Source organism: Pygocentrus nattereri, chromosome 5 (genome assembly GCF_015220715.1).
Source record: "Pygocentrus nattereri isolate fPygNat1 chromosome 5, fPygNat1.pri, whole genome shotgun sequence".
NCBI lineage: Eukaryota > Metazoa > Chordata > Actinopteri > Characiformes > Serrasalmidae > Pygocentrus > Pygocentrus nattereri.
In genome coordinates, this window is record NC_051215.1 from 4,478,038 (window position 1) to 4,505,866 (window position 27,829).

The 27,829-nt window shown below is 42.8% G+C and overlaps 1 protein-coding gene across 1 annotated transcript; it reads right to left on the reverse strand.

Annotated features, from left to right (window-relative positions):
• Nucleotides 1-1,921: 1,921 nt before the first annotated feature.
• On the reverse strand, nucleotides 1,922-27,122 carry sgpp1 (sphingosine-1-phosphate phosphatase 1). Its single transcript, XM_017683387.2, has 3 exons — nucleotides 25,594-27,122; nucleotides 13,823-13,912; nucleotides 1,922-2,570 (listed from the first exon to the last, which is right to left on the reverse strand). Exons 1-3 carry the CDS (start codon nucleotides 26,251-26,253, stop codon nucleotides 2,019-2,021), a joined length of 1,302 nt encoding a protein of 433 aa, XP_017538876.1. The 5' UTR covers nucleotides 26,254-27,122; the 3' UTR covers nucleotides 1,922-2,018.
• Nucleotides 27,123-27,829: the final 707 nt, after the last annotated feature.

The following is a 27,829-nucleotide window of genomic DNA, read 5'->3' on the forward strand; positions in this document are numbered from 1 at the left end:
AAACAAACGCTATCTGCTTCATTATCCAACCTCAAAGTGCAGAGTAGCAATATGTTGTTGAGACCAGCACTTTTCATTCGCTCTGGATTGGCAGGTTCTCTCTCTCACTCTCTCCCTCACTCCCTCTCTCCCTCCCTCCCTCTCTCCGAGCACAGAACTAAACCTGAAGTACAACTTTATAAAATTATTTTGTATAATAACAGGATGTAGCTTTTAGAGCCATTAAACACATCGATCATCTGGTTCCTTGTACCATCGTGGTGAAGAACTGACTCTAAATTTCTCTGGAAAAACTGCATTTCACACCGAACAACTCTGACTGATTTGCTCGCATATAAACCATTGTAATTTTACAAAATCGGTGGACTTCCCCTTTATTAGCTATCTCTTGCCAACCCGTTCCAATTCGATGCAAATCAGACCCGATGCTCGACTCTCTTCGACGAAAAGCACTGACTTCTTTATCACATGAAGGCTAAGATCACAAGCATTTAAACCTAAAAGTCATTTTAAATCCTACCATAGTGGTTAACGTTGATTGTCTAAAGGCTAAAGCTGTAGTTCCCATCAACAAAGAGATTTCGTATGAAATGCGAACATTTTTAGAACTACGGTCGCCTCGAGGACCCTACTGAAGGTGGTCAGCCCCCAACATTCCTCCGTCTGTTCAGTAGTCCAGCTATTTACAACAATGAAACACACATAAACGAATGAAACAACAGATGCAGTAATAATGTTTTCAAGCAGCAGATCAACTTGGAGATTTCAAGGGGGGAATAAAAGTAAAAACAAATGACAGAAAGCTCCTCTTGGAAGATCTCCCAAGCATAAATGTGCACAGTTACAGAGATATGGATTAAGCCTAACCCTGGACTAACATATATTTATAAGAGAATCAATTTTATATGAATTCTAAGTGCTTAATCCTCACACAGGAGACCAAACCTGAATTAATAGCGTTAATTTGTGCAAGAAACTGGCGAGGAAATACTACAACAGTGAAAAAGGCCATTATGTTCTCTAGGCTAGAGGGTCCAAATGCTGCTCTAGCCTTAAATGGCTGATAGTAAAGCCTAAACTAAAGGAAGAGATTAAACTCAACTGTCTGCTATGTAGAACTGAACCTTTTCAGACCTTGTTTAAAAACTCCACACAGCATAAAAGCACTTATTTCTAGGTCTCTATCAAGTTTGGGCCAGACTGTAAAGTAATCCAACTACCCTAATCCTTACTTTTCTCTTCTCTGCTCAGTCATAACTGAAGGCTACTGAGGTTCAACATTTAATTTGGTGAGATTTAGCATCAGTCAGTCTGTCATTCAGTCAGTCACAGCCCTTCCGTCCCACATTTCAGTCAAAGAAATCCAGACGTCTACAGTAACTCAGTCGAGGTTCAAACTGCTGCTGCTGAAAACAAACAAACAAAAATAGGTTAACATCGATATCCCAAATAATGGGATGATTTTTAATTTTTTTTTGGAAAAGTCTTTAAGCATCCAAGGTGCTACTGAAACCTGAAAAGTTCTAGAGAACGACCACAGACCAATACAAAATATGTGCCCATTCAAAACGAACTGGTCTCTTCCGAATCCAGCCTTTCAGTCCAAACAAACCCTCTGATTAGTTACTAATCAACTGATAAATGAGAAAAGCGACAACAGACAGAAAATCTGACAGTATATTCTAGGCTGAATGGATCTGGTTTTAGAAAAATAAGAATTTAGAGTTGCAAAGACTCTACAAGTAAAACACAAAGCTGTAAATGTGCTACACACTGCGGTAAAAACTGGACTGGAAGTCACTGCTTTGGGTCTTTTTTAAAGGTTTTAGTATAAACACCCTACGACTGCTGTTACTAATGTTTATGCGAATCTCTTCCTAGAGGGAATGTTTTGTTCTGGGTGATGTTGGGGGGATATCTATTTTTTTGCAGTGCTAAAAGGCTGGCATTAGCTCCATTCAGCAGTCAGAGAGAAATCTGATTGGACACCACGCTTGATGGACATTCCTTCCACCCAATCAGGATAAGCCAATGTAAAAGTAGAAGGTGGGCACAAGGAAGAACGCGCTGAATCCCACTGTCCAGTATACGATATACCGGTACGGCAGTTCTACTTGCATGTTCTGCCTGGCCTTCCTGACATCTCCGCTTGCAACTCCGAAAAACCAGCACACGAGAGGGATGGTAAGGGCCTTCATCACAGCTCTTGTTGCTAAAAGGATTAGCACTCCCAGCACGAATCTGAGCAAACACAGCCCCACCAGACTGAAGCTGAGGGTCGGTGGCGGTAAAGGAAGCATGGAGGCTGGAGGATCTGGGATCAGGGCCAGTTGGTAGTTAAGGTGGGACGCCACGGCTATTCCAGCCCCGGTGCCCAGGATCTGAGCGGTGTCGCCCCGAGAGGTGCTCCATGTATCCAGGGTGAAGGAGAAGAGCCCCATGCCTGCGTGAAGGGACACTATCAGGATGGGAGCGTAGCGACAGGACAGGTTAAACGTGTCGATCACATCCAGGGCGGGACTGAAAACCACCAGGATTAGCAAGCTGTAGAGGAAACCAACAATGACGTCCTGTAGGAAAACAAAAGGAACAATATTAGGGGGCAGTTTATCGGATTAAAGGCCAGAGCACACCAACCCATCAAAACCAAACACTGGGCTCTAGCGTGAGACTGTTTGAAGTCTAGAACAGGTCTTCAGCTCCAGATCGGAATCTGATTTCTGGTCCTGGATTTTGCAAATATTAATAGTTTATTGAACTGCTGATGAAAGGGAATGGCCACCTATTGTCATCCTAGTGAATATAAAATCCAGGACCCGTAAATTCTCCAGAGTTTCAGGCTCTAGAAGGTTCTCAGGCCATTCTTGCTGGTTCATTTGGTTTATTCCTTATTGCTCTAGAACCGTATAAAACTGACTGCCAGTTAGAATATAGAGGTTTGTTGGGAAATGCTGGGTCAGTGTGCCATGGCCTTAAATACAGCTCAAAAAAAACTCTGTTTAAGAAAAATCCATTCAGTTTCCCATTCCAGTCCACTCCACTTCCCGTTTCCCACTCCGTTTCCCACTCCGTTTCCCACTCCGTTTCCCACTCCACTCTGTTTAGCATTCCTCTCCATTTCCCATTCCACTCCACTTATTTAAATATTTTTTATTTATTAAAATTGGCCCCATTTATTGTTTAACAGTATAAGACTAGCTATTACACACACAGCTATAGTTTAATTTTATATATTTTTTTCAGTTTAGTGATGTTCTGGCTCTTAAGCACATTTAACTGCCTGAGTGCCTCAATGTTCACCTTTGGCCTCGTTCTCATTCAGAAGCTGGACAAAACAGACGTGCATTTGAGTTCTGGGAACCAGAACATCCCATCCAAGAAAAGTAAACTTGCAGAGAGCCAATTTCTAATTAAATAATTATTATTATTGTTTTATTTTTATCAGCTTTATATTACCCCTGTACACATACAGTACTATGCAAGTCTTGGGCACTTCAGCAAACTGTTTAAAATGATTTACCCCAGCAATGAGTGTGTTTTTGATTGTAAATCATATCATTAGAATAACTGTAAAAAAAAACAAAAACAAAACATGAACATAGAAAAAAAAATCATTAAAAATTAAGAATTTTTTGCTCTACTTTTGGCATTTTTGTCACTGTCTTTTAATTTAAAATTTTAATTAAAACTAAATGCCCGGATAAAATAATTTTTTAAAATATATTTTTCTCGGGTACTTAAAACTTTCGCAGAGTATTTTACACACTCTATTAAAAAAAAAAAAAAAAAACGATTCACCAACTTTTATATGGCCCTCTTATCGAAACAGTTCACAGCTAGGACACTGTGCTCGATGGATATTCCCTCCATGTACCCAACAGGTCATATGTGATGGTACTACAGCAGTAATGCTGGGTCTAACTGGCACTCAGTTCATCTGCTTAGTACAACTAATATAGAAAAAAATCTGTTAAGGTACAAACTACAGAATGGTGAACCGAAGAAAGATAGACTTAAAAATGTAATTAAGTACTAATCAGGTGGGATACTGAAAGGGTTAACTCTGCTCTAACTCTGCTCTAAGCAGACTTTGCAGCAAGCATAGCTACTGTCCTTGGCAGTTTTGCACAAACAACTTGCTCCTCTTATCGGGACAACATTCTGTCCAGAACCATTTGTTCTCTTTCGTAGGTAAGATTATCGTACACAGAGCAGAAGCCCCCCTCCTTTGGGCAGTTCCGGTGGTCCGTGAGTGTCAGCTTAGCATTTCATGACTGTTAGACAACTTATTTGGGTCCACCCTGTTTGCTTGTACGCAACAGGGCAGGACGTGTTTGTATAAAAGAAGGAGTGCCCTTCTTTCTTTGTGCAGAAGACTTAATAAACTCTTTGATTGATTAAGAGAGTCGTTCTGTCTTCCTGCACCGAGCGCTCCCGCTGCAACTGAGACTTTTCACAGGACAGGTGATCCACTCTCTGGTTCCTCTTCATGAACGGACCAAAAACGGCCGGTCCTTTCAGATACGTTTCCACAGGATGTCCTTCGTATAAACTACAGAATTAAGGGGGTCTATTCAAATTACGCATTACTGTTTACTGCTGATACTTTCTCTGCAGATAAGCAGAACATCTGCTAACGTTTATGACTTCCCTCAATCTAAGCATTCAGCTCTCTTTACCCAAAGCTGTGTCAATAGCTCAGTCAGTCAGAGCTTGGGAGTTTAGAGGGAACCGAAAAAAGACACAATCAATCAGTTCAGAAGGCTCTTTGGCTGCGTTCACATTACCAGGCTGAAGTGGCACAAATCAGATTTTTTTGCCGTAATGTGACTCAGATCTGGTGTTTTCAGGGCTGCGTGGACACAAATCTGATCTATTCAAATCTGAGCAGTCACTTTCATATGCGGTCCTAGATCAGATACGTGTCTGATTTGTGGCCAATAGGGCTGCAACCAACGGCTAAATCTGATAGTCAAGTAATCGATCGGTTAATGAAACGAATAATTGATTATTCAGATTATGAATCGCTACATTTCCAAATAACTTCTATGTAGCTATTAGCTTTTAAATTAAGTTTGAGGTTGTTTTATGCATTTGCTAACTACGAATGAAGACAGTGATGAATATCATTCAAGATTTCACTGCTTTAATTAACTTTCCTGCTAAAACAAAAGATAAAATAAAATTCTAACATATTTTCCTGTCACATTTTATAACCAAGGATGTGTAAAGAAGCAGCAATAAAGCATAAAACTAAATCAGTTCATCTTTAATCAAATAAATTAAAAACTCCATCTAAATTTAAACGTCAACAGTGCAGTCTGTGTGATTGGTCACTCCAGAGAACTCGTCTCCACTGCTCTAGAGTCCAGTGGCGGCGCTTTACACCACTGCATTTGATGCTTTGTACTGCGCTTGGTGATGTAAGGCTTGGATGCAGCTGCTCGGCCATGGAAACCCATTCCATGAAGCTCTCTACGCTGTTCTTGAGCTGATCTGAAGGCCACATGAAGTTTGGAGGTCTGTAGTGATCGACTCTGCAGAAAGTCGGTGACCTCTGCGCACTATGACCCTCAGCATCCGCTGACCCCGCTCAGTCACTTTACGTGGCCGACCACTTCGTGGCTGAGCTCCTGTCGTTCCCAATCTCTTCCACTTTGTTATAATCCCACTGACAGTTGACTGTGGAATATTTAGTAGTGAGGAAATTTCACGACTGGACTTGCTGCACAGGTGGCGTCCGATCACGGTACCACGCTGGAATTCACTGAGCTCCTGAGAGCGACCCATTCTTTCACTAATGTCTGTAGAAGCAGTCTGCAGGCCTAGAGGCTCGGCTTTATACACCTGTGGCCATGGAAGTGACTGGAACACCTGAATTCAATGATTTGGATGGGTGAGCGAATACTTCAGGAAATATAGTGCAGCTTTAGAAGCTTATTTTCTTAATAATTAGAAGCATATCAATACTTTCTCAATTCTTTCTTTACAGCATTTCCATTTTCACAGGATACATAACTAAGAAAAACAGTTCATTTTACAGCAGGTTATCTTCATGAACACAGGAGTGCACAGTCAATTAAACATTAACGACATGGCAAATTTGGACAGAGAAGAAAAAAAAAAAAAAAAAAAAAAAAAAAAATCACACAAATAAAACTTGTAATATCTGCATCAACACACTTAAAACTCCCTTGTGAAACTAATCTCATCCAAGACCAGTTTCACGAGTTAGACCTACAGTGAACTTCTACAGCCACATCTTCGCTGAACTGACAGATAATCTCAGCACCTCGTCACACGGTTTAAAGTCTCATTCCACTGCAGAGAAAAACCAGCTGTCTCTCTGAAATCACACACCGCATTACTGTTTTATCAGCTTCCTGATAAAGGAGTCTGCTGATTTCTCCAACGTGCGTCAAAAATGCATGTGCATCACAGTTTTAAGCCTCGAGTCATCAAGCCTTAAAAGCTCTAAATGCTGGGCTGTACGTACATTTTTGTTGCCGTAGCACTGAAGCTAGAAAAGCAGCCGGTGCTGTATCTGTAAATAATGCATCAGAGATACCTTAAAAAAACTGAGCTACAAGTCAGACGAAGAGCATAACCTGCCCCACAGTTCACACAACTAGGCTTGGGCAACAGAGAAATTTCATTCAATACATTTTAATACAATAAAACGAGAAGTAAATGTCCTACATCTCTTTAACTCGCATGACCTGATCATTTGTCGTTTCTAAACATGATTTAACTGCCAATACATCTCAAACAAGAGAAGACACAGATGATAAAGCAGAGCGTCCCCACAGTGCACCAGTTGCAAGAAACAGTTGGAGTCTAATGTTTACAGATAATGCAAAAAAACACATACCACTTTAACTGCATTTCTAAAAAAAAATTAATAAATAATTATATATTAATTAATATATATATGTACACACACATATACACACACACACACACACACACATTTATACTCCGATGGCCGTCTCACAGCAACTGAACTCTGTTATCAATGCGCCACGTGACAAAAGCCCTTGTGCTTCTAATGGATTAATCTTCGACTCCAATGCTGATGCTCGGAGCACCGAGTGAACTGATGAAGCAAGAACCCATTTTTGTTTAAACTGAGGGGCTGAAAACTTATTTCCTTATCTAGAACTAGGCTGGTCAGCTAGCTAACAGGCTAAAAGAGACCAAACATGCTAAACAACCTCAACATTAATATATAAATATAATATAAAAGTCTAAAAAGAAGTCACTTGAATGGCTTACACACTTCCAATGTCCGCGTTTCAGTCAGAAGTAGCGCCAAACTGAGGCTGAATCCCAAACGGCTCCGTGCTCCCTGGCTAAACACTGAGCTGTTCAACATAAAGTTCAGAAATTCTAGCTTCTGCTGTCAGATGCCTGTCAGATGCCTGTCAGATGCCTGTCGAGTCTGAATGTGGATGAATCCCAAATGAGCATTTTCTTTAGTGATATTTTGCTCTGTTGGGCTGCAGGAGTCCGTATTTGAATTCCAGCGTAGGGCACAATGTGGGGAGCGGGAATCCGCTTGAGATTCAGCCCCAGTGCGAGAAAAGTGCCGTCGTCAGACGGGCAACAGGGCCAAAAAGTACTTAGAACCTGAAAGTATCTGCATTAAACAGTGCTGTGTCATCATATGTTCGCTGTTATAGGAAAAAGGTTTTTAATAAAATCATGAAATGTCTACAGTTTACAGCGATGGGTGACCGAACGTTCTCCTTATTCAGCGGCCAGTGGTTGCTTAGCAACAATACCTTCCTCTAAGGGAACTACATTTCTGGGCGGAAAACTTGTTTACGTTGGTTATTATTAATAATATCTTTAATAATTATCTAAAACACTGTGCATTTTAATATATTTTATGTTGGCCGCTGTTTTATAAAAGCAATGAGTCACTCGAGGCAGTGCGTTACTGCGATTTCATTACAGGAAAGGGAGTTTTATGAGAAAGAACACCTTCCCAGTGATAAAACTGCAGTAACCCATAGCCTCTCGTGGCTTATTGCTTTATCACTGTATGAAAAGACAAGCTTTATCACTGCGACAAGCTTGAAATATGACATTAATTTGTATGTGTTTGTTAGCAATAAAGGTGCAAGTAGGAAGCCAGGATGGCACTGTAGTCTTGGTGGTTTCAGCTGCCAGGATGATGTTCAGAAAGTCATGATTATGTAAAGTTTTATGGCCTAATTAAGCAGTTACTGGCTACATGAACTTAACAAGGCGCGACTAGAATTTGCTGTCAGAAAACCGCTCCATGGCACGCTTTACTCTCCACCCCCCAAAAAGAAGAGCTTCTTATTGCACCGTGTTGACGTCACATAGAGGCTGCACTTACACTACAAAACCAGCTGTTCAAACAATGCGTTCAAAGCCGTGTTCAGTGTCTGCTCAAACATGTAAGGCGGCCTGATGTTCCTCAGCATTTTCTCCGGCATCCATTCGGTGGCCATGTGAAAAATGTCTTTTACAGGGAACGACAACAGCGCATTTAATTTGTAAAATTGTGCTATGTAAGCACAAAGTACAGCGCAGGTCACAACGAGCCACACTGTCTGGAGTTCATTCATAAGTGAGGCCACGGTAACTTATTAATAATGCTAAACTACGTTTGAACAGTTAAGCTTTTTCCCCACAAATACAGTAAAACTGACACTGACACAAACCTAAAAACACAAAACTGACACAAACCTGACGTTACCAAATTTCTTTTAAAAATAAATAAAATAAAATAAAAAACTATCGTTTGACACTAAAAACATCTAAAAACTATTTCATAAGCTTTATTCAAAGGGTGGGTGACATATGATGCTGTGACCATCTCCTTTCCAGTCAAATAGATGGTGATGTCATTTTAAAACTTCATAATAGAAGAAACTCAAAACTTTGTTTTTTTTTCCCCCACAAATCTGAGCTACAACCTGGAACTGGCCTCCTCAGTGATCTGCCCTGTAAAAATTACTTTTATAAAAACAATACAAATGCAGAAAAATCCTGATGCAGAGAAAGGGCCACTGGCATCATGAAGGACCCCAACCATCCAGCACACACACTCTTTGTCCCGCTGCCCTCAGGCAGGAGGCTGCGGAGCATTAAGAGTAAAACAACCAGACTGAGGAACGGATTCTTCCCTGAAGCCGTGAGACTCTTAAACTCCAGTTAGACGTCACTGCAATGGCACTTCATGTCCACTTATTTATCTCTGCTGCTGTACTGAACCAGTGCCTCCACTACATCACCCCTCCACTACATCACCCCTCCACTACATCACCCCTCCACTACATCACCCCTCCACATGTCACTCTATACATCACCAGTATTAAGATGTACACCACCTACCTCACACTCATGCTGCTGTAGTTCATGCTGCTGTTATTTGCACCTTCTATTTATTGTTTATGCTACTTTGGGAGTTGACTGGACCGAGAGTACAATGTTTCGCTCCACCTCATGTACCACATGTGATGCGAATGACAATAAAGCCTTATCTTATCTCAAAGAGCGTCTGAGATTTCTAGCTTTCAGCAGTAAATTGTAAGCATATTGCATCATGTTTACGATCATAAAACACATTTTCTGTTCATCTGAGGGGCTTTTACAAAACGAAATTTTACATTTTTCACATTTATTTTATGCAGTTACTGAAAAATTTGTCTTAACGATTTTAACCTGTAAATTCAGAGGAACAAACCAAAATATACCCACAAGCATAAGAGGTTAAAAAAAAGTTAAAATGTCAATTTTTCGAAATAACGATCATGCCGATAACATCCACACAGCACCTTGTGCTCTGTGAGTTTCTCCGAGGCCCACAGAGTGAAAGGCGGCTGTGGATGATCTGTCTGAAACTCAGTGAGAGCTCAGAGTGATGCCTCCTACAATGCTTTGTGCCACATGGTGGAAGAAATTATATTTTAAGAAAAGATTAGTAGTTTTTGAAAATAGTGTAAACCAGTCAACATTGTTTGGTTTCTGTACGCGGATTTCGGAAAGAGAAATCCAATGAAATTACACGTTTAACAACTGGAAACAGAAATAAGCCGAGTGTTTGAAACGGCCTCTGACTCTTTCGTTTGTTTTCCTTTTCTGCGCATAAAACATCATCACACATTTATGTAAATTCAAGCGTGAACTAAACGTCTCACGCTCTGCTTCCAATTCTTTAAAAGCTTTTTTCAGATGTGGCGAGCCTTTATTTTCCCCTTGATAACTTGCTGAGATACACTAAACTTTATGCATCAGATGCTTCATGTTCAACGTTAAAGGAAAACTCCACCGAGGTCTAGATCATCCAGAGGAACCAGACGTCAGAAGCATTTAACGGCTCTACAAGTTTCATCCCATTAAGTTATTACAGAAAATGGTAATGACCACATGGCTCGATACCTGAGCCATTGTTTTGTTATAAAGTCTGGGCCTAAAATTAATTTACTCTAGGAAAAATCCAGCAGCACTGCTGTGCCTGATCCACTCAGACCAGCACAACACACACTAACACACCACCAGTGTTACTCAGTGTTATTGCAGTGATCCACCACCCAAATACTACCCACTCTGTGAGGGTCCATGGGGGTCCTGACCAATGAAGAACAGGGTAACAGAGTATCAGAGAAACAGATGGACTACAGTCTGTAACTGTAGAACTACAGAGTGCAGCTGTACAGTAAGTGGAGCTGATAAGATGGACAGTGAGTGTAGAAACAAGGAGGTGGTCGTAACGTTACGCCTGATCAGTGTATAAAACCCTATGACAGGCATGTAAGCTCATTGGTCATTTTGGATAGCGCATAAAATGGTGATATCTGTAGTGCAGACATACGGACGTCTGGTTCCTAGTACTACAATGGTTAACAATTCTGACGTCTCTAGAAAGAAATTTAAACACTTGAATGATTCTGCAATTTTGTAAAACTGGTGGAGTTCCCCTTTAAATCTCATCACGGTGATTCTGGCAAATGATCTCATTGGTGCAGAGGCTTCCGTCACTTAGCAATGCTGGAAAACGTCTAGGTTTGGTGGGAAAGTAAAAGACTGGCTTAAAACCAGCTTGGGCTTCTTCAGATGTCTCGCAAAGAAATGAATCACACGGTACTGCAGAAAGGAGGAATGAATGGGCGGTTACTCGAGACTGATGAGCCCGTGTTAATGGAGTCCGGGTGCTTCTTCTCTGATGTCACTCAATCAACTTCAGCCCTGACACACAATATGGCCGTAACCACGGAAACAGTCTCACTGGAGACGGCTGCTCAGCACCCCAACACGATAACCAGACGCATGAGGTCATCCCAAGCATGACATTACCACTTACAGCACACGAGACACCGAGCTGTAGTGTCCTCGCCCTGCCTCAAACACACCCTGACCAAACCCATTAGATCATCGAGCTCAGTGAAAATCGCCTCCTGAAGGGGAAAACCTCACAATCCACACCCTCACTGACCCGTCTGTGCTTCGGTCGAGGCAGACCGGACAGGACCAGACGAAACAGACATCCTGAAAGGTGTCAGTCAAGCTATTAAAATCATCTTTACGAGGGATGTACACAAGTACCGGACACTAGGTGTTTCGCTGTGGGACGACAGAAAATATACAGTCTCAGGCCCAATCCCATTTCACCCCTCGCCCCTACCACTCCGCCCTTAGTCCTCCGTTTGGCGCATTCATGTCTAGGCTTAGGGTGCCCCAATAGATAGAGGGGTAGGGCAAAGTGTTTGGGCTACATGACAGAGTGATGAGAAAGGAAAGAGACCAAAGAAACCCACAAATGTGAGAATTTTCTCCGTTAAAAATCACGATAACCGACGTTTTATCTCAGATTAATGTTGTTTCAGTGTATTTTGGTCGTTTTCTGCTAATAGCATGCAAATGTCTCGGTAGCTAACTGGCTAACTTTACCGTTCCACCTTAAATAGTCCAGAAGTTCTGAAGCCTGAATGTAACTGCTGCACCATTTAAGGTGGAACAGGAAAATTCAAACAAGAAGTGAATCTGACTTCAGCTTCGTATCGCCAATGAGCTTGGGGGTGGGTGATAATAAATAATTGCCCCCCTCTTTGAAGGCGTTTGATGCCCTAAATGTAACTAAAGTCCAGCAGTGAGGAGCTGAACTTTACCCTCCTCTGGTGTCACTGCAGGCTGGCAGGGTCACTTACAGAGAACGTCGCCTACAAATGAACAATTAATTCATTAATTAATACATTTTTTTGAGGTCTGTCCCATTTCATAGGGCAAGATTTCAGTTCTCAGTTCCAAGGGGTTAGGATGAATCTCAAAAACAAGGGGTAGCGGTAAAAAGGAGAAATGGGATTAGGCCTAAGGCTACGTTCACATTACCAGGTTGAAGTGGCATAAATCCAACAGTCTATGGCGCTCGCCTTCAGCTCGTGCCTCTGACCAAATCATGGCCGTGATGTTATTTCGCGATAACACACTCCATATCGATACACATGGTGATACTTCTCTGCCCCAAATACAGAAATACTGAAATATGTACTGAAACGGTATAACATGTAAATCACTACTATTCTACTTCTTATGTTGTACTTAAATAACCTTCACAAGGAACTGTGGTCACATGAACAGCCAGATGTGAGATAACACACATATCCAATATGCGTATCAGCAAAACTGGTGCTTTCTGTGGGTTCTCCGCGAGGATTTCCTTTCATTAACAGAAAGCGAGCGGCCTGTGGGGAGTGCTCAGGGTTGTAATTGGTCGCTGGTAATGTTTTCCCACAGGGAAACGCAGTTACAGCAGGATCGAGGCGCTGTGAGCGGCGTCGCAGCCTCAGGACACGATCCGCAGCACTGACCTCGCTTTGAAAAGCGTAAGAGGGACCACGGACCACGGGGACCACGCACTTTCCCAACGTTCAGACCACACAGACACTTCACAACTGACTGCAATTATCTGGTCCAGGAAAGAAACACTTGAGCAATTTCCCCATGATGCAATGCTCTCTGTAGTTCGCCCAAATGCACAAAATCAGAGAACACAGAAAACAAAAACAACCGCCCGACCATTTGCCCTCATTATCCCTCTCCAGTATGTCTAACTGGGCTGTTGTGGGGGCAAAGTCTCAGCGCTGTGGTGTTTTGGTTCCTGAACAGGTCACCGAGGGGGGAGGGGGGGGGGGGGGGGGGGGCTAGCACTATGAACGTTTAAAACAATCACATTAAAAATAAACAGATGCATCTCTGCATGAGACCAACTTTAAGCTGTGAATGAAGTGAATGAAGAAATCGAAAATCAGCGCAAACGTTTAACTACATAAGGTTGTATGTCAGAGTTCGGGCACCTCTGGTCAAATCACGGCTTGTCTAAATGACCAGGTTCACATCTCTGATGCAGAAAAGACGGTTCTGCACATTTAAAGTATAATTTATGTTTATTTACCTGGGAAGTTAAAAAAAAATGTGGCCTGTTCAAAAGTTACTCCACATTTAACATCTTACATTTTATTTTTTCCCCCCCAACTGTTAAACAGCAAATAGAAATGGTTAAATTATATAAAACTTGGCAGAAAATGGCAGATTTGTCCTCTGTAGAGGATTTGCTGACTTATTTTTATGTAAAAGGACCGTCTCCACCCTCACTGGTGCTAAGGAATTGACCACACCTCCTTCATTGTATTCGCAACCTAAACACTGGGCTAAACTGGTTGTCATTGTCAGTTTTGCCTCCAAAATCCAATAATAACACAACAGGGGTTAAATAATATCTTCAAAAGAGCTATATAGAAAATTGAGCATGTGTGTGTGTGTGTGTGTGTGTGCACACTTCAAAGCTTACCAGGACAGAATGCATGCCCATGTAGATTCGGCTCACGCACACCAGTACACACCAGCTGAGAGCAAGAGCGACTCCAAGCAGGAACGGATACTGCAGAGAAAGAAAGAACCAAAACACAGTTTTGCTGATGTCTTGTTTAGAGCTCATTATGCTGAATAGGTTCTGCCGATGTCACTTTTACATGTGGACACAATCACGGGTACAGTAGCCTCCCGAACAGGAACACAGCCTAGGGGTGGGTGATGTGGCAAAAAAAAAAATCATCACGATACACTTTGACAACACACAATAAGGTGTAATAAGTTTGAACAGACAAAATAGAACCTGTACTGCCCCATTTAAAATAATAATAATAATAATAATAATAATAATAATAATAATAAACCTACAATTACAGTAATCTTTTCCAATATTTTACAAACTGCACTGCACTAAATTCAATTAAACTAGCCTAATTATATTCACTTTGTAATGACACATGAAGTTACTTGGTGCTCTTTAAGTACTGATGATACCCATAAGACGCTCAGGAAAGCGCACTGTGGCAAAATTTCCCACTACAACAATAAGAATACTGTAATCTGGGCCGCCCCAACTACAGCACTGCATCTGTTTAACTGTTGATAAAGTTTATAAACTCAGAGTTATTGTTACAAAATCACTTTTTAATTTTATATGAATTATTTATTACTCTCACACACACACACAAACACACACACACACACACACACACACACTTTCTCCCTCAGGGTCGCAGGGGGTGCCGGAGCCTATCCCAGCGGTCACTGGGCGGAAGGCAGGACACACCCTGCACAGGTTTATTTATTACTCTGCTATTTGAAATGAGTGCACAACTTCTGTGAAAAGTCAAAGTTGTAAACTTTCAATCCAACTGTGTTCGTAAGCGGAGGAGAAGATATTTAATCAACTCACTTCGATGGTGTTATTGTTGCGGGTTCTAAAGAAAAAAAACATCCTGTACATTTTTGCACTGCTGTCGTTTTTTTGACCCTGAAGCAAACAGAACAAGGTCAACCCAAACGTGCTGATGCAGAAGGCAAACGTGTCATTCCTGAAGTAACTAAACCTGTAAAGATTACAGCAATTACACTGTTATTAGTATAATAATGACACTAATAACTCGACATCTAAAGGCAGAATAAGCACTCGCTCTAATCAGAAGAGGTTTCGGAGGAACTACGCAGATAAAAAGATGTGTAGACTTGCACAGCCTGATTAATCATGATGTTCTCAGACTCTCTGACCTCCTTCTGACACAACATGTACCTCTAGGCCAGTTCAAGCTAATGACTACATCCTGACATAAAAGCTCATTCAACATCAGCAAGTTTCACAACAAAATCACATTCATTCCCACAGAATTTGCTGCACGGAGCTTTTTTTTCTGAGCCAATCCCATTTCAGCCCTTGCCCTTACCACTCAGCCCTCAGTTCTGCGCGGTCATGTCTAGGGGTCGGGTGCCCTAATTCTGTTGAGATAGAGGGGTGGGGCGAAGTGTTGGGGCTACATGACCCTCTAAACAGAGGTTTTTCAGAGACTCCCAACAGAGTTATGAGGGAAAAAAAGAAAAACCGGCAAGACGCTGAAAAAGAGACCAAAGAAACCCACAAATGTGGGAATTTCCTCTGTTAGAAAATTACAACAACCTGTTTTATCTTAGTTTCATGTCGTTTCAGTTTATTTTGGTCGTTTTCTTCATAACGTGCGTAAAAAACTTGCTAAAAGCATGCTAATGTCTCGGTAGCTAGCTAGCCAACTTTCCCGTTCCACCTTAAACAGACCAGCAGTTCTGACGCCTGAAGCGCCAGATTGCAGCAGCTGCTGCACCATTTCAGGCGGAACGGGGAAATTCGAACATGACGCTGGTGAAAATTTGACTTCAGCTTCATATCACTGAAGAATTAATGGGGGGTGATGGTAAATAATTGCCCCCCTCTTTGAAGGCGTATGATCCCTAAATGTAACTAAAGCCCAGCAGTGAGGAGCTGAACTTTCCCCTCCTCTGCTGTGCCTGCAGACGGGCAGGGTCGCCTACAGAGCGGCGCTCCAAGCGTTCCACTTTAAATGGAGCAGCAGTTTAAGTTGGAATTTAAGGAGTTTAAGGTGGAACGGGAAAATTTGAATGAGAAGCAACTTCAGCCTCAGAAAAAGTCGAACATTGAGAGACATTTTACAAGAAACTACTTGTGCCAAAAGGTTTCCTGCCAGAGATGTAAGAATAGCCGCTAAAGCTGAACTAAAGTACTATACTAGTAACTGCAGTAGGACATACTGAGACAGATTTACAGCCAAGATGGTAAAACAGACAAACAATGTTGTGGCTCCTAAGGTGGTTTGATTTTTGTTAAGAGGACAAAATGGCTCTTTTTAGGAGCAGTCGTGGGCTGGAGGTTAGGGAACTGGCCCTGTGATCGGAAGGTTGCCGGTTCGATCCCCAGCACCGACAGTCCATGACTGAGGTGTCCTTGAGCAAGACACCTAACCCCTAGCTGCTCCCCGGGTGCCGCGCATAGGGCCGCCCACCGCTCCGGGCAAGTGTGCTCACTGCCCCCTAGTTTGTGTGTATGTGGTGTTTCACTTCACGGATGGGTTAATTGAGGAGGTGGAAATTCCCCGTTTGTGGGATTAAAAAAGTATCACTTTTTAACATTTGGGTTTCCGGCCACTGGGCAAGACCGCTGTGTTTTATCTTCCATTTCACTCATATTCCCAAATAAAGCATTCTGAGATTTTTGAACTAAAATGAAGGTACTTAATGAATTAGGGATGAACCGGGATGTTCAACGATTCAGAAAATCATGGAAGTTCAACTGAACAGTAAATAATTAGCAGTAAATAAATGAACTGAACCTGAATAGTAAATTGGGATTTTCAAATTTCCTTTAGATGCTGCGTTTACCAAATGAAATACACAATAGGGTCAATGCAGATTCCCTCATTCAAACTGCTGTGCCTAAACATAGAAGAGCTTATGATGCCAAATTACTACATGATATGACTGTTGACCAGAAACGACTGCTAGACTGTATTTACTGCATCAGTTACAGCTGCAGTTGTGGACGAGCAAAAGAAAATCACTGGTAACCGAACGCGTTCAACCTACTGAAAACACACGGACCTGCTCTCCAATTCCCTACAGCCTATTGTAATTCTACCCTCATCCTTACAAAAGAGCTCACCCCAGAACAAAAAGCAATCTTTACCGGAGGTGGTTGCACAAATCTGTTACGTTGCAACCGCAGAGGGGGGCTGGGGTGTTTCCCAAAACTACAGCGACTGACTTCATTCCATCTCAGCCTGTCTGTCTGTGCTGAATATCTGCTGAACAAGTTTAGAGGAAACTCAGAAATGTAGAAAACTAATTCACACTGGAAGCGCAGGTAAAGACCACTCATTCAGGCCACATCCCTCTCTGTGAATACAGAAGATCAGTCAACCCTCCCCTCTCTCTACAGTACTCACACCTTGCTGTACCCATGCAGCAGGGATGTGCCCGAGTATTCAAGCTCGGTTAACTGTTCCAGGTGCCAGTAACCACACACTCAGCAATCAATATAACGAATAAAGGCAGAAAACATACAGATCAACAACTGAGTGAAACTGTGCTGTAACCCAAACTGGCTGTTGGTAATTCAAAACATGCAAAAACGTCAATAGTAAAATATAAATACTGTAGTAGATCCCGAAATATTACAATATTAAGAAATCTGAAGTATTCAAAAAGTAAACGTCTCCATCCTGGCGCCTCAGACACCATTTAAGGTGGAACGGGAAGATTCGAACAAGAAGCTGGCAAATGAGAAGCGACTTCAGCCTCGTAAAAAAAAAAATTACATTTTACAAGAAACTGTTCTGCTTTTGCCTCAAGGTTTCCTGCCAGAGATGTGAGAAAAGCAGCTACAGCTGAGCTGAAGTTTAAAGCAGAGCAAAGTGAGTCTGCGTTTTTGTTTATATTTGTCTAAACTATATTTTACTTCAAATGTAAAATGTAGATACTTGTAGTAGACCTCAAAATATTACACAGACATTTGAAATATTCAAAAAAGCAAATGTCTCCAGGAGTAAACCTACCCATCTGCTTGAACCAGAAACTGGCATCTTTTCTTTGCTGCAGGTTCATCAGTTTCTGAGCTGCTGAGCTGACGTTTGGTGTTTATGTTGGTTGATCTGCAGCTGAAATGCATTTTGGTGGTGTGGAATAGTTGAGAATTAAGGTGTAACTACCGTCCCATAGATTACGATTGGGGTAGGAGAGTCATGCATGCATTAGGTTGCAGTGCATGCTGGGGACTGTAGTGCAGCGCATTGTGAAACTGGATAATAAATTCATAAAAAAAAGTAAATACTTTTGCGGGACGAAGAGGATTGTGTTGCGGGTCTGATCTGACACGTAGGCCTCTTGTTTGACTACATGGAAGATGTATGTTCATATTTTCAGGTAAAGTGGCGCGATGGTTATTAAACAATATTTTAAAAATAATAAATAAATAAAAACCTGGCATGAAGTTTGAGTTTTACATTACGTTTACATCACGTCTTCTTCTCAGAGCCTATCAGCTGGGCGCAAAGTAGAAATCTGATTACTGTCTGACCCATGAAGACCCGGAGTTTCCCGATTATCTGATTACTCAAATGCATGTAAACGTGTTGATCAGATTACTGACAAAATCAGATGTTCTGCAGTGATCAGATTATTAAGTGCACGTAAGCGCACCCAGTCTTATGTTAAGAAAAAGCTGAAGGATTTATCCTTCACTGCATGACTCAGCAAGATCTTTCTGCTTCTCATGAATCGGCTTCAGGGGAAAATCTGTTCTTGGCAGCATCGTACGCCACGAGTGGGAGCTTGAGCACCAAAGATTTCCCTTCTGGAGAGAAAGGGGGAAAAAAAAAACATCCTTCCTTGCTTTCCTGACCACACCTTATGCCCTTAAACCACATGAGAGAGGTGCTGGACCACATTCTAAAGGCTCTGGCAGAAAAGAAGAGCAGCTTGAGAGAGAAATCAGTCCATCTTTCTCTCAGCTCCTTTACCCCTGCGCAGGCTCTCACGCTGGCCGCAGCTAACCTCATATGGTAAAACATCTGTCGCAGATTACAGGGAAGGAGTGTGTGTGTGTGTGTGTGTGTGTGTGTATAGAGTTCTGCAATCCTTTAACTCTTTAACAGAACTAAATACATGATTTCTATGTTTAAATTTCAATTATACAAAAGTTAGCTCAGGCCACGTTCTAACCGTCCTGATATTTCGCCATAACATCACAGGTTTTTCACAAGCACTGCATCACTTCGCTGAGATGCTGTTGCTAAGCAACGACTTTAACAGCTGTAGGAGACGCTCGAGCCATTTGAACGTTTTTACTTCTTACTTATCCACAAACAGAAAACGGACACTGTTAAGGTCACATCTGACCGACAGCCGATTTGGTCCGACTCTGAAGACGAGACGACACTAAATTCCCAAACTGTCGTCACCACTGAGCAGCTTTTCAGTCGGCAGCTGTGGCAGAAGAACAGCTGAACAACCTGGAAACAGCCAGAAATGAACCCAACACCATTCGCCAAACTAAATGGGCTGTAAGAAGCTTTACAGACCGGCTGGAACAAAACAACATTAATACTGATCTGGAAAAAAACAGAGAAAGGCAATAAAAGCAAGAGAAAACGCGACGAGGTCGTGTGACATTATTTCATGATAACACAATCCCTCTGAAGTTCTACTGCTTAATTAAAGAAACAGTTCGGTCAATTTGTTGTTAGCCACGTCATCATGATTAGTCAAGCGATTCCTTTAATGATTATGGTCAAACAAAGAGCTCCATAAACCTCACCAACAATTGTGGTACTGTTTTACAAGCTGCATGGGCGCAGAGAGCAAACCAGGCATCTGCTCAACCGTCTGCAAGCCTGTATTCCCACAACAGCAGAACTCTGCTGAAGTGAAAGTGCTACTATTTGTTTAATCTTGTTTGTGGCTCGTAAGAACGTGACTGTGAATGAACAGACATGCATCTGCAAGACTTTCTAACCATGGGCACGTGACTGAGGCTGAAAGCATAGGAATGGAATTAACCACCGAGATCCTTCACCACTGTGAGGAAGTGTGCACATCAGACGTTTGTCGTTCCTCATCTTTAACTGCGTATTCTGATGGAGCGAGACAGCACAAGCAAACGTGAAAAGCCCAGAGAAGATAAGTTCCCTGAAAAACTCCACCCATTCTAGCTTCTTACAAAAGCTTACACACACACACACACACACACACACACACACACACACACACACACACACACACACACACAGTAAATAAACCAAAAATCTCCAATTCTCAGTACAACTACAAAGGGGGAAAAAGAGTGCATAATGGTAATGAAAACAAAAGAGCAAGTAATACTAGTACATTTACTTTTACCTTTATATCATTAGAGAGACGCTCTTTTCCAGAGCGACTTACAATTTGGTTATTTTATGCAGCTCTGCGAAGGTGGTGTTAGGAGTCTTGCCCAAGGACTCTTACTGGTACAGTGTAGGTTGCTTACTCTACACCACCCACCCACCAATACGGGCAGAATCGAGTGAGAGTTTATCAACAGCAGCACCACTTCTTGGTTAGAGAGAGATCAAAGCAAAGGATTAAAGGATGCCAAGTTGAATCTCGCAGATTTAACGAATGGATCCAGAAAACGGGTCCATCATGGTCTTGTGTAAACGAAGAAGTCCTATTACTTTCACAGAGTGAACTGAGCTGAGAGGGGACGTCACATGCTGGTTATCTGAAATACACAAACGTTAATTTCTCTGAGGCGCTGCATTGGTATTTGGGCCGAACTGGACATGAGAGCGAGACAGAGAGCGAGAGCGAGCGAGAGAGAGAGCGAGAGAGAGAGAGAGCGAGAGAGAGAGCGAGGGCGCACTAAGTAGGTAATGTGACAACAGTAGCCTCATCTAGCCCAACATTAATGTGAGGAAAAATTAGTATCCTGTAAGTAAGCTGGGGTTAGTAAACAGGTAAAACGCAAATTAAATAAAAACCCTAAAAAAGAACAATGGCCCATGTGGCTCATCCAGAGGTAAGACTAGAGGTAAATCACGAGGGCCAGCGAACGCCAGTCGCTCCCAGAGCTTCAGTTTCATCTTCGCCAGCATCACAGGAGCGATTATGAAGTTCCAGCGTTTGACAGCTGGGCTCATCACCCACAATGTGTTCGAGTTCGCCTTAAAAAGGGCACGTTATTCGGCTACAGTCACCTCTTTGGTTCATGTCCTCGGATTCTTTAAACTTTGACACTGCAGCCTCTGTCTCCTCCAGCCGTGTTCACCTCTTCGAACACGGAGTGGCTACAATGAGTCTCTTCTAGTTTTTTGGTACAGAAACATCAGCCTAAATGTTTCTCAACAGCACAAAATTATGACTACTGTCCAGTTGGACTGACGTAAGATCTTCAGAGTCTGACCAAATTGGCTGTCAGTCAAATGTGATCTTCAAAGTGTCCGTTTTCTGTTTGTGCCAAAGTAAGAAGAAGTAAAACCGTTCAGCTTGAGCGTCTCCTACACCTGTCAAAGCTGTTTGGGGCAGTCGTGGGGTGGAGGTTAGGGAACCAGCAACCAGCAGAAGGTCGCCGGTTCGATCCCCTGAGCCGACAGTACGTGACAGAGGCGCCCCTGAGCAAGGTACCCAACCCGCTGCCCACCACTCCGGGCAAGTGTGCTCACTGCCCCTGGTGTGTGTCTTCACTAGTGCCTATGTGGTGTTTCACTGCACGGACGGGTTAAAATGCGGAAGTGAAATTTCCCTGTTGTGGAACTAATAAGGGTCACTTAATCTAGTCTCAACGGAGAGAACTTCCTGTTATTTCGCCATAACATTAGAAGCTTCTCAACCAAACAGCTTGGGTCATCAGGCTGCTGAACACATGTATCAGTCCACTGGCCTGTCACTGCACCTGTGAGTCATCATCATGATGATCTCCATGGACAATCCTCACCTCAAATGGACTTACCCTGACCATGCTGCACCTTCAATCTAGCAAATCTATACTTCACACTCACATGTATAATCTGGAAGATTTGTATATCAATATTCTTTACCCCCCCCAAACCCGCCCCCAAGCCCCACAAGTACCTGGATCTTATTTATTATTTACTTTAGACTCACATTGCAAATGTGTACAACTTTACAAATCATAGCTTTTATTTCATAACTTGTTACCATACGACTGCACATTAGAAATAGTGGAATAGTAATATATACTGCATGTGTATTTATGTATTGTTAGTGTATATATACATAACTTTTTTTTCCTTCTATTACAGTTAGTTCAGGCCACGTTCTAGCCGTCCTGATATGCTACACCTAAGATTTTCACTCACCTTCGCACCGGTGTAAATGTGATGTGACAATAACCGCGATCTGAAGTATCGCAATGTTATATTTCCGCCATATCGCCCACCTCTATTCTATACAGTGAACTGATTATGATTAATCTGCTGAGGAGACAGAAGTTGTGATTGTTAACAACCCTCCTTTCTCAGGTCTGGGCAGGATATAAACATGACCTTGCCTGATCCGCTACACAGTTAAGACTGTAAACGTTATCTCAGTTGAGATAACAAGCGTAACAACTTCTAACCTTGGGAACTCACTTGCTGACTGTACAGATGACGCCTGGCATTCATTTCAATGTGCAACACAACAATCTCTAAGCTTGCTCCTGGTCACTCGTGGCTCTACCCACAATTTAATTTCTTTTGCAATAGATACAGACGCAGAGCAGTGCTAGAATATACGATTTTTACTAAAGTGCAGGTTTTGCCCTTTAGATTTTGTTTTCAGGGGCTTTTTTTAGCTTTATGATTATTTCTTTTACACTTTGTGTCAAATATATTGAATAAGATGTATTTTTAAAACTTTTAAGGAATGCCAATTCCCTAAGCTGTGGTTTATTTTTCACTGGAGGGATTATCTGAGGGCCAGAAAGGTGTTCCTGCTCCTTTTATACACTGTATTCATAAAGCTGAAGGCTGTATTTCTGAATATCCAGACATCTTACCTATGGTTTCGAACAGAACTATGTTCAAATCAGTGTAAGTAAAACTGTTCCAAGTGGATTTATTGTTAAGTACAAGTCAATGTTAAGTTCAGTTTGGTATGTGCCCCGTTCAAAAGCACTTTAAATTTTAGCTTTTTTTTTTTTTTTTTAGCAATTTTGGCCAGGGTCCAGCATTAAGTGGTGATTCTCCCTGCTCCAACACACAGGCTAAACCTGGTTACAAACTGATGAGCGTTAAAGCAAAGAAACAGGGCCCGGCCAATAAAACGATAAATATCGCGATATAACTTTCCTTGATAGAAACATAAGAAATGTTCGATAAATGATCGATATAATAGACCAGTCTCACTTCCACTTTCAAGCGACACTGCCCAGCTGTCACCACAAGAGGGCGTACCTCCGTGTTTTTCAACATGATTAGAGAGGGAGGGGCTCAAGGAGTGAAACGAGTCGCCAAATATTCTTCAGTAACGTCTGAAACGTGGAGTTATACGCTCACTGGCCACTGCTCTCTTCTCGCCTCTTTCCTTACATCCTAACAAGGTTTATCAGCATCAGATCACGTCTGCTCCTCACAACTATTGCACCGTTACAGTCGTATTTAAGTGCACTAACACGCAACAACAAACTGATGGTACTGCAGATCAAACAAGACAAAAAAGCGCTGATTTCAGCTGAAATGTACCTAAAACGAGGTCTGGTGTAAGAGATTCAAACTGCAGTCACTGCTTTTACACAGCGAGCGTCAGATATACTGCGGTTCATCAATCCCTCAAACTCCTACAATAGAGAAACTCCGAGGTCTGCTAGCTGGTCTCTGCACGCTGTGATGTGCTCTGACATGGATGTGGTAGGAGTGACGGCGGTAAGGTGGTGTGATCCTTCAGCGTCTGTTTTTACACGCAAGGAATTTTGCCTGACTGAACACATTCTGATCACAGATTTAGACTGAGGTGTTTATTTTCACTCTGCTCAACAATCGGATGGAAAATCTGTTTGCATGCACGCTACAAGTAATCTGATCCAAAATGACACGTGTGTGGAGAACCTCTTAGTGTAGACGTTACCATGACAGTGAACATCACGTGAGTCCAGTCAGAGTGAGATGAGCAGCAGTGAGCAGTGATTGTGTTTTTAACTGCTTTAAAATGACGTCAGACTCAGGAAAACGTCCTTCACGCGTCGTTATTAAAGAAGGCCGAGAGGAAGACGTCGTGTTCTGAGACGCATAAGCTGGACGTCCGTCCAACCGCCGTCTCTTAAAGATCAGAGCATGAACTTCGTCTCCTCTGCAGACCAGTTTTTGCTCCGCCGTGTTCAATGGTATAAACTTTCACTATGACGCGACGCACATGCGGATCGGACTTAAACTTTCTGATGGGGAATGTAATCGGATACAGGCGCCTACACGGATATTATTCTTCTATTTAACGGATTATTCACAGGATTAACCACCTCATTCAGTCACATAGAAATTGTATTCTGGATGGCCTCAATTGGACTAGTCTATTCCGACTGAAGTGTATACATAAATGTATTTATTCCAACAGAGCTATTAGTCAGATTATTAACATATTATTAGGGCGAATGTAAACGTGGCTGCTGACCTGTTTGCTGTTCATACTATTCTGATGGTGTTGACCAACTCGAGAGTCTAACACTCGTCACCAGACAGCCAAAATAATCCTGTCTCTTCCTTACATTATTAATATTACAAAAACTGCATTTCCAGCTGGTAAAAACAGCTGACCAGAAACTTTCTCCCAGTGTCCCATGACAGATTTCTGAAACGTTCCACTGTTTGGCGAGCGAGTGTCGTGCTCTGACCATAAAGGATACCGGAAAGAAATAATGTTCTGAAATTTATCTCGATATGTATCAATATCGACTGATGACTCTTTTTTTTCTATCGTGATAACATGTTTGGCCATATCGCCGAGCCCTACAAGGAAGCAACACCAAACTGTGCTGGACCCGGATCCGACACTCCTGAACCTCAGGACAGTTAAGTGTCGCCCAGCTCTTCCACGACCTTTTACCAACAGTCATTCTCTTCTCATTGCAAACTTTCCTCTGTATGACTCTAGTGCCTCTATTATAACTTCCTTACAAACGTGACCTGCCTGCAACCAAACAGCGCAGAGAGCAGAGTGGGTTCCTCTCCTGAGACTCGGTTCCTCTCAGTGGTTCTTCCTCATCAAACGACATTATGAGTAAAGACTATGACACTTTGTTAATGAATAAATTTGCATAGAACTAAACCTTTACACACCTTATCCCACCACGAGTTGGGCTGTATGACTACATTTGTCGTTACTGTGATAAGTAATATCACAATATGTCACAGTAAGCTTTTCCGATCAGTACTTAAAACATTGTGTATCGTAAAAAAGTTTCTGAAATATCATATTTATTTTTGCCACATTGCCCACCCCTAAACCCACCCATCAACTCATTCCCAAGCCCCCCATGAGTGCAAAAACTGCTGTTAGGGCTGAAAAGACTTAAAAGCTGAAGTATAGAAAAAGCTGAAGTTGAAGTGAACAGGAAGGCCCGGATTCCACATCCCAGCTCATTCCCAAGCCCCTCAACAAGGCAAAGCAGGTGTATTAGAGAAGAAAGATGTGTGGAGGGTCTCCAGGAGCAGGAGGAACAGGGCTAAGCACCGCTCCTCCTCCTCCCCCGACAAACAATCTCACCTCCCAGCGGTCGTGGGTGAGCAGAAGCAGCGCCAGAGGCACGGCGGTCCCGGACATGGCGTGCGTGGACGGCATGCTGTACTCCGAGTTGTAGAAGACCTCCACTTTGACCACGGGCGGCGAGGCTGGCCGCGGCCAGCGGATCACATCCTTGGTGCACTGACCCAGGTACATGACCCAGACCCAGACAACGATGAGGCGGCGCGCCACCAACGCGTCCACGTTCCACACGAGGAAGGGGAAGAAGCTGATGTAGAAGAGCTCGTTGCCCAGCTCGGTGCCGCAGGTGAAGAGGTAGTACAGGAGCCGGTTGCCGATGTGGAACTCGTGGCCCGCGTCGCCGGTTAAAGAGTTCCTGCGCAGCGGCTTCACGGTGGCCACAGTTTCCCCAGCGCCGACGGCAGAGGCGGACAGCGCCGGCGTCCCGTTGGCCACGCCGTTGTTGTTACAGCGGTCCCCTTTCGCCTCCCTCCTCCTCTCCTCTACGCCCGACAGGGCTGCTCTCTGCCGGACACAGCCTGCTGTCTCCCCGCCGATGCCGCCGTTCACCTCGACTTCGCTCCTCGTGAACGTCCCGCTCACCCCGCACAGCTGCTGGAAACGGGCCACAAGATGCGGGTCATGCAGGTCCAAAAGCACCCGAGATAACCCCGCTTTCATTTTCCTGTGGTAACGTTTTCTTTTATCCACAAACGGAAAGAATATTAAGCAAAAGCACAGCAACTCGCTAGTCTCGTTAGCTTGTTTAGCTAGCCGGCTGTGCTAGTCCGCGACAGCGAGAGAGACAAACAAACAGAGCTCGGCTCATTCCACGGCGGAAAAGTGGACCGAGAAGACGTTCATTATCAGCTTTAAGTTGATAAAAGATGAAAAATCTGCTAAAAACCTGCTGAAAATCGGCCACGTCTTGAGCTCAAAGCCGTCAAACGAGCTGCCGCCTCAGAGTAACGCCAACCGCTCAACTGACAGAAAGGCGCGGTGACGCGCACGTCAGGAAGCGCAGAGCGTGCACGCGCGTTCGCGAGGCTGGGGGGAAAGTGCTGTGCTGCGGTGAACGCGCAGAGGGAGCTGCTCACATCAACAAACGAACCAAGGCATAAATGAAAATATACTGCGGTGGTTTCATAGAAAAAGGTATACAACCGATAAATAAACATTCAAAATATCACTTATCGAAAGGGGAAAACGTGTACACAAATAAATCAATCATAAACGTCTATTCATAGAAAATGAATTATGATTGTAATTACTATTATAATTACAGTGTTCTTAGACTGGGAGAGCTCACAGTACATTAATGCATACATAAACTATAGTACACTCTTAAAAAAAGATGGTTCTTCAAGGGTTCTGTAGTAAAGACACCGGTTCTATATAAACCTATGTTCACTCGAAGAGCCACTTGCATGCTCAAACGGTCCTTTGATGGAGAATGTACTGTGTATGGTTCTCTATAGCACCAAAAAATGGTTCTTCTACTGTTACAAGCTTGACGTCATAACCAGTGTCTTTACCAAAGAGTCCCTGAAGAAGCATCTTTTTAAAGAGGGCATATTAACAGAAAAAAGGCAGCATTATATATATTGTTTTATGTATAATGTATGTTATACAACATATATATTAAAAAGATGTATCCTGTACTCATTGGGCGTGGTGGGCAGCGCTGTCGCCTCACAGCAAGTAGGGCCTGGGTTCGATTCCCCGGCCGGGTGACCAGGGTCCTTTCTGTATGGAGTGCATGTTCTCTTTGTGTCTGCGTGGGGGTTCTCCGGTTTTCCCCCAAAGTCATAGTCGCCTGTATGTATCTAATTGGACAAGCTACATTGCCACTAGGTGTGAATCTGTCTGTCTGCCCTGCGATGGACTGGCGACCTGTCCAGGGTGTGTCCTGCCTTCTGCCCAATGACCACTGGGATAGGCTCCAGCACCCCCCGTGACCCAGAAGGAGAAGTAACTTAGAAGAAGATCCACTCATTGAAAACGACAAGCCTATAATAATAATAAATGAAGAGACAGATAAACAACGAGTCGTTAACTTTATTTTTATTTGATTGCAATACCTGAAAAATAGACAGATCTCTGCTGCTACTCTTAACTTTTTTTTTTTTTGGCAAAATATGGTTCACTTCTGAGTAGCATGTGGATATTTTCTTAAAAAATAAAGACAAAAGCATTGAAAATAAATCATATGTTCTTGTTTATGATTCCATTTCCAAAACATAGTGTTTTCTATTCA

Coding starts and splice junctions, on each gene's coding strand:
- sgpp1 (XM_017683387.2), bottom strand. CDS start 26,253: ATGAAAGCGGGGTTATCTCGGGTGCTTTTGGACCTGCATGACCCGCAT. Junction 13,913..25,593: donor TCACCCACGACCGCTGGGAG/GTGAGATTGTTT, acceptor CTTTCTCTGCAG/TATCCGTTCCTGCTTGGAGT. Junction 2,571..13,822: donor TGGGCATGCATTCTGTCCTG/GTAAGCTTTGAA, acceptor GTTTTCCTACAG/GACGTCATTGTTGGTTTCCT.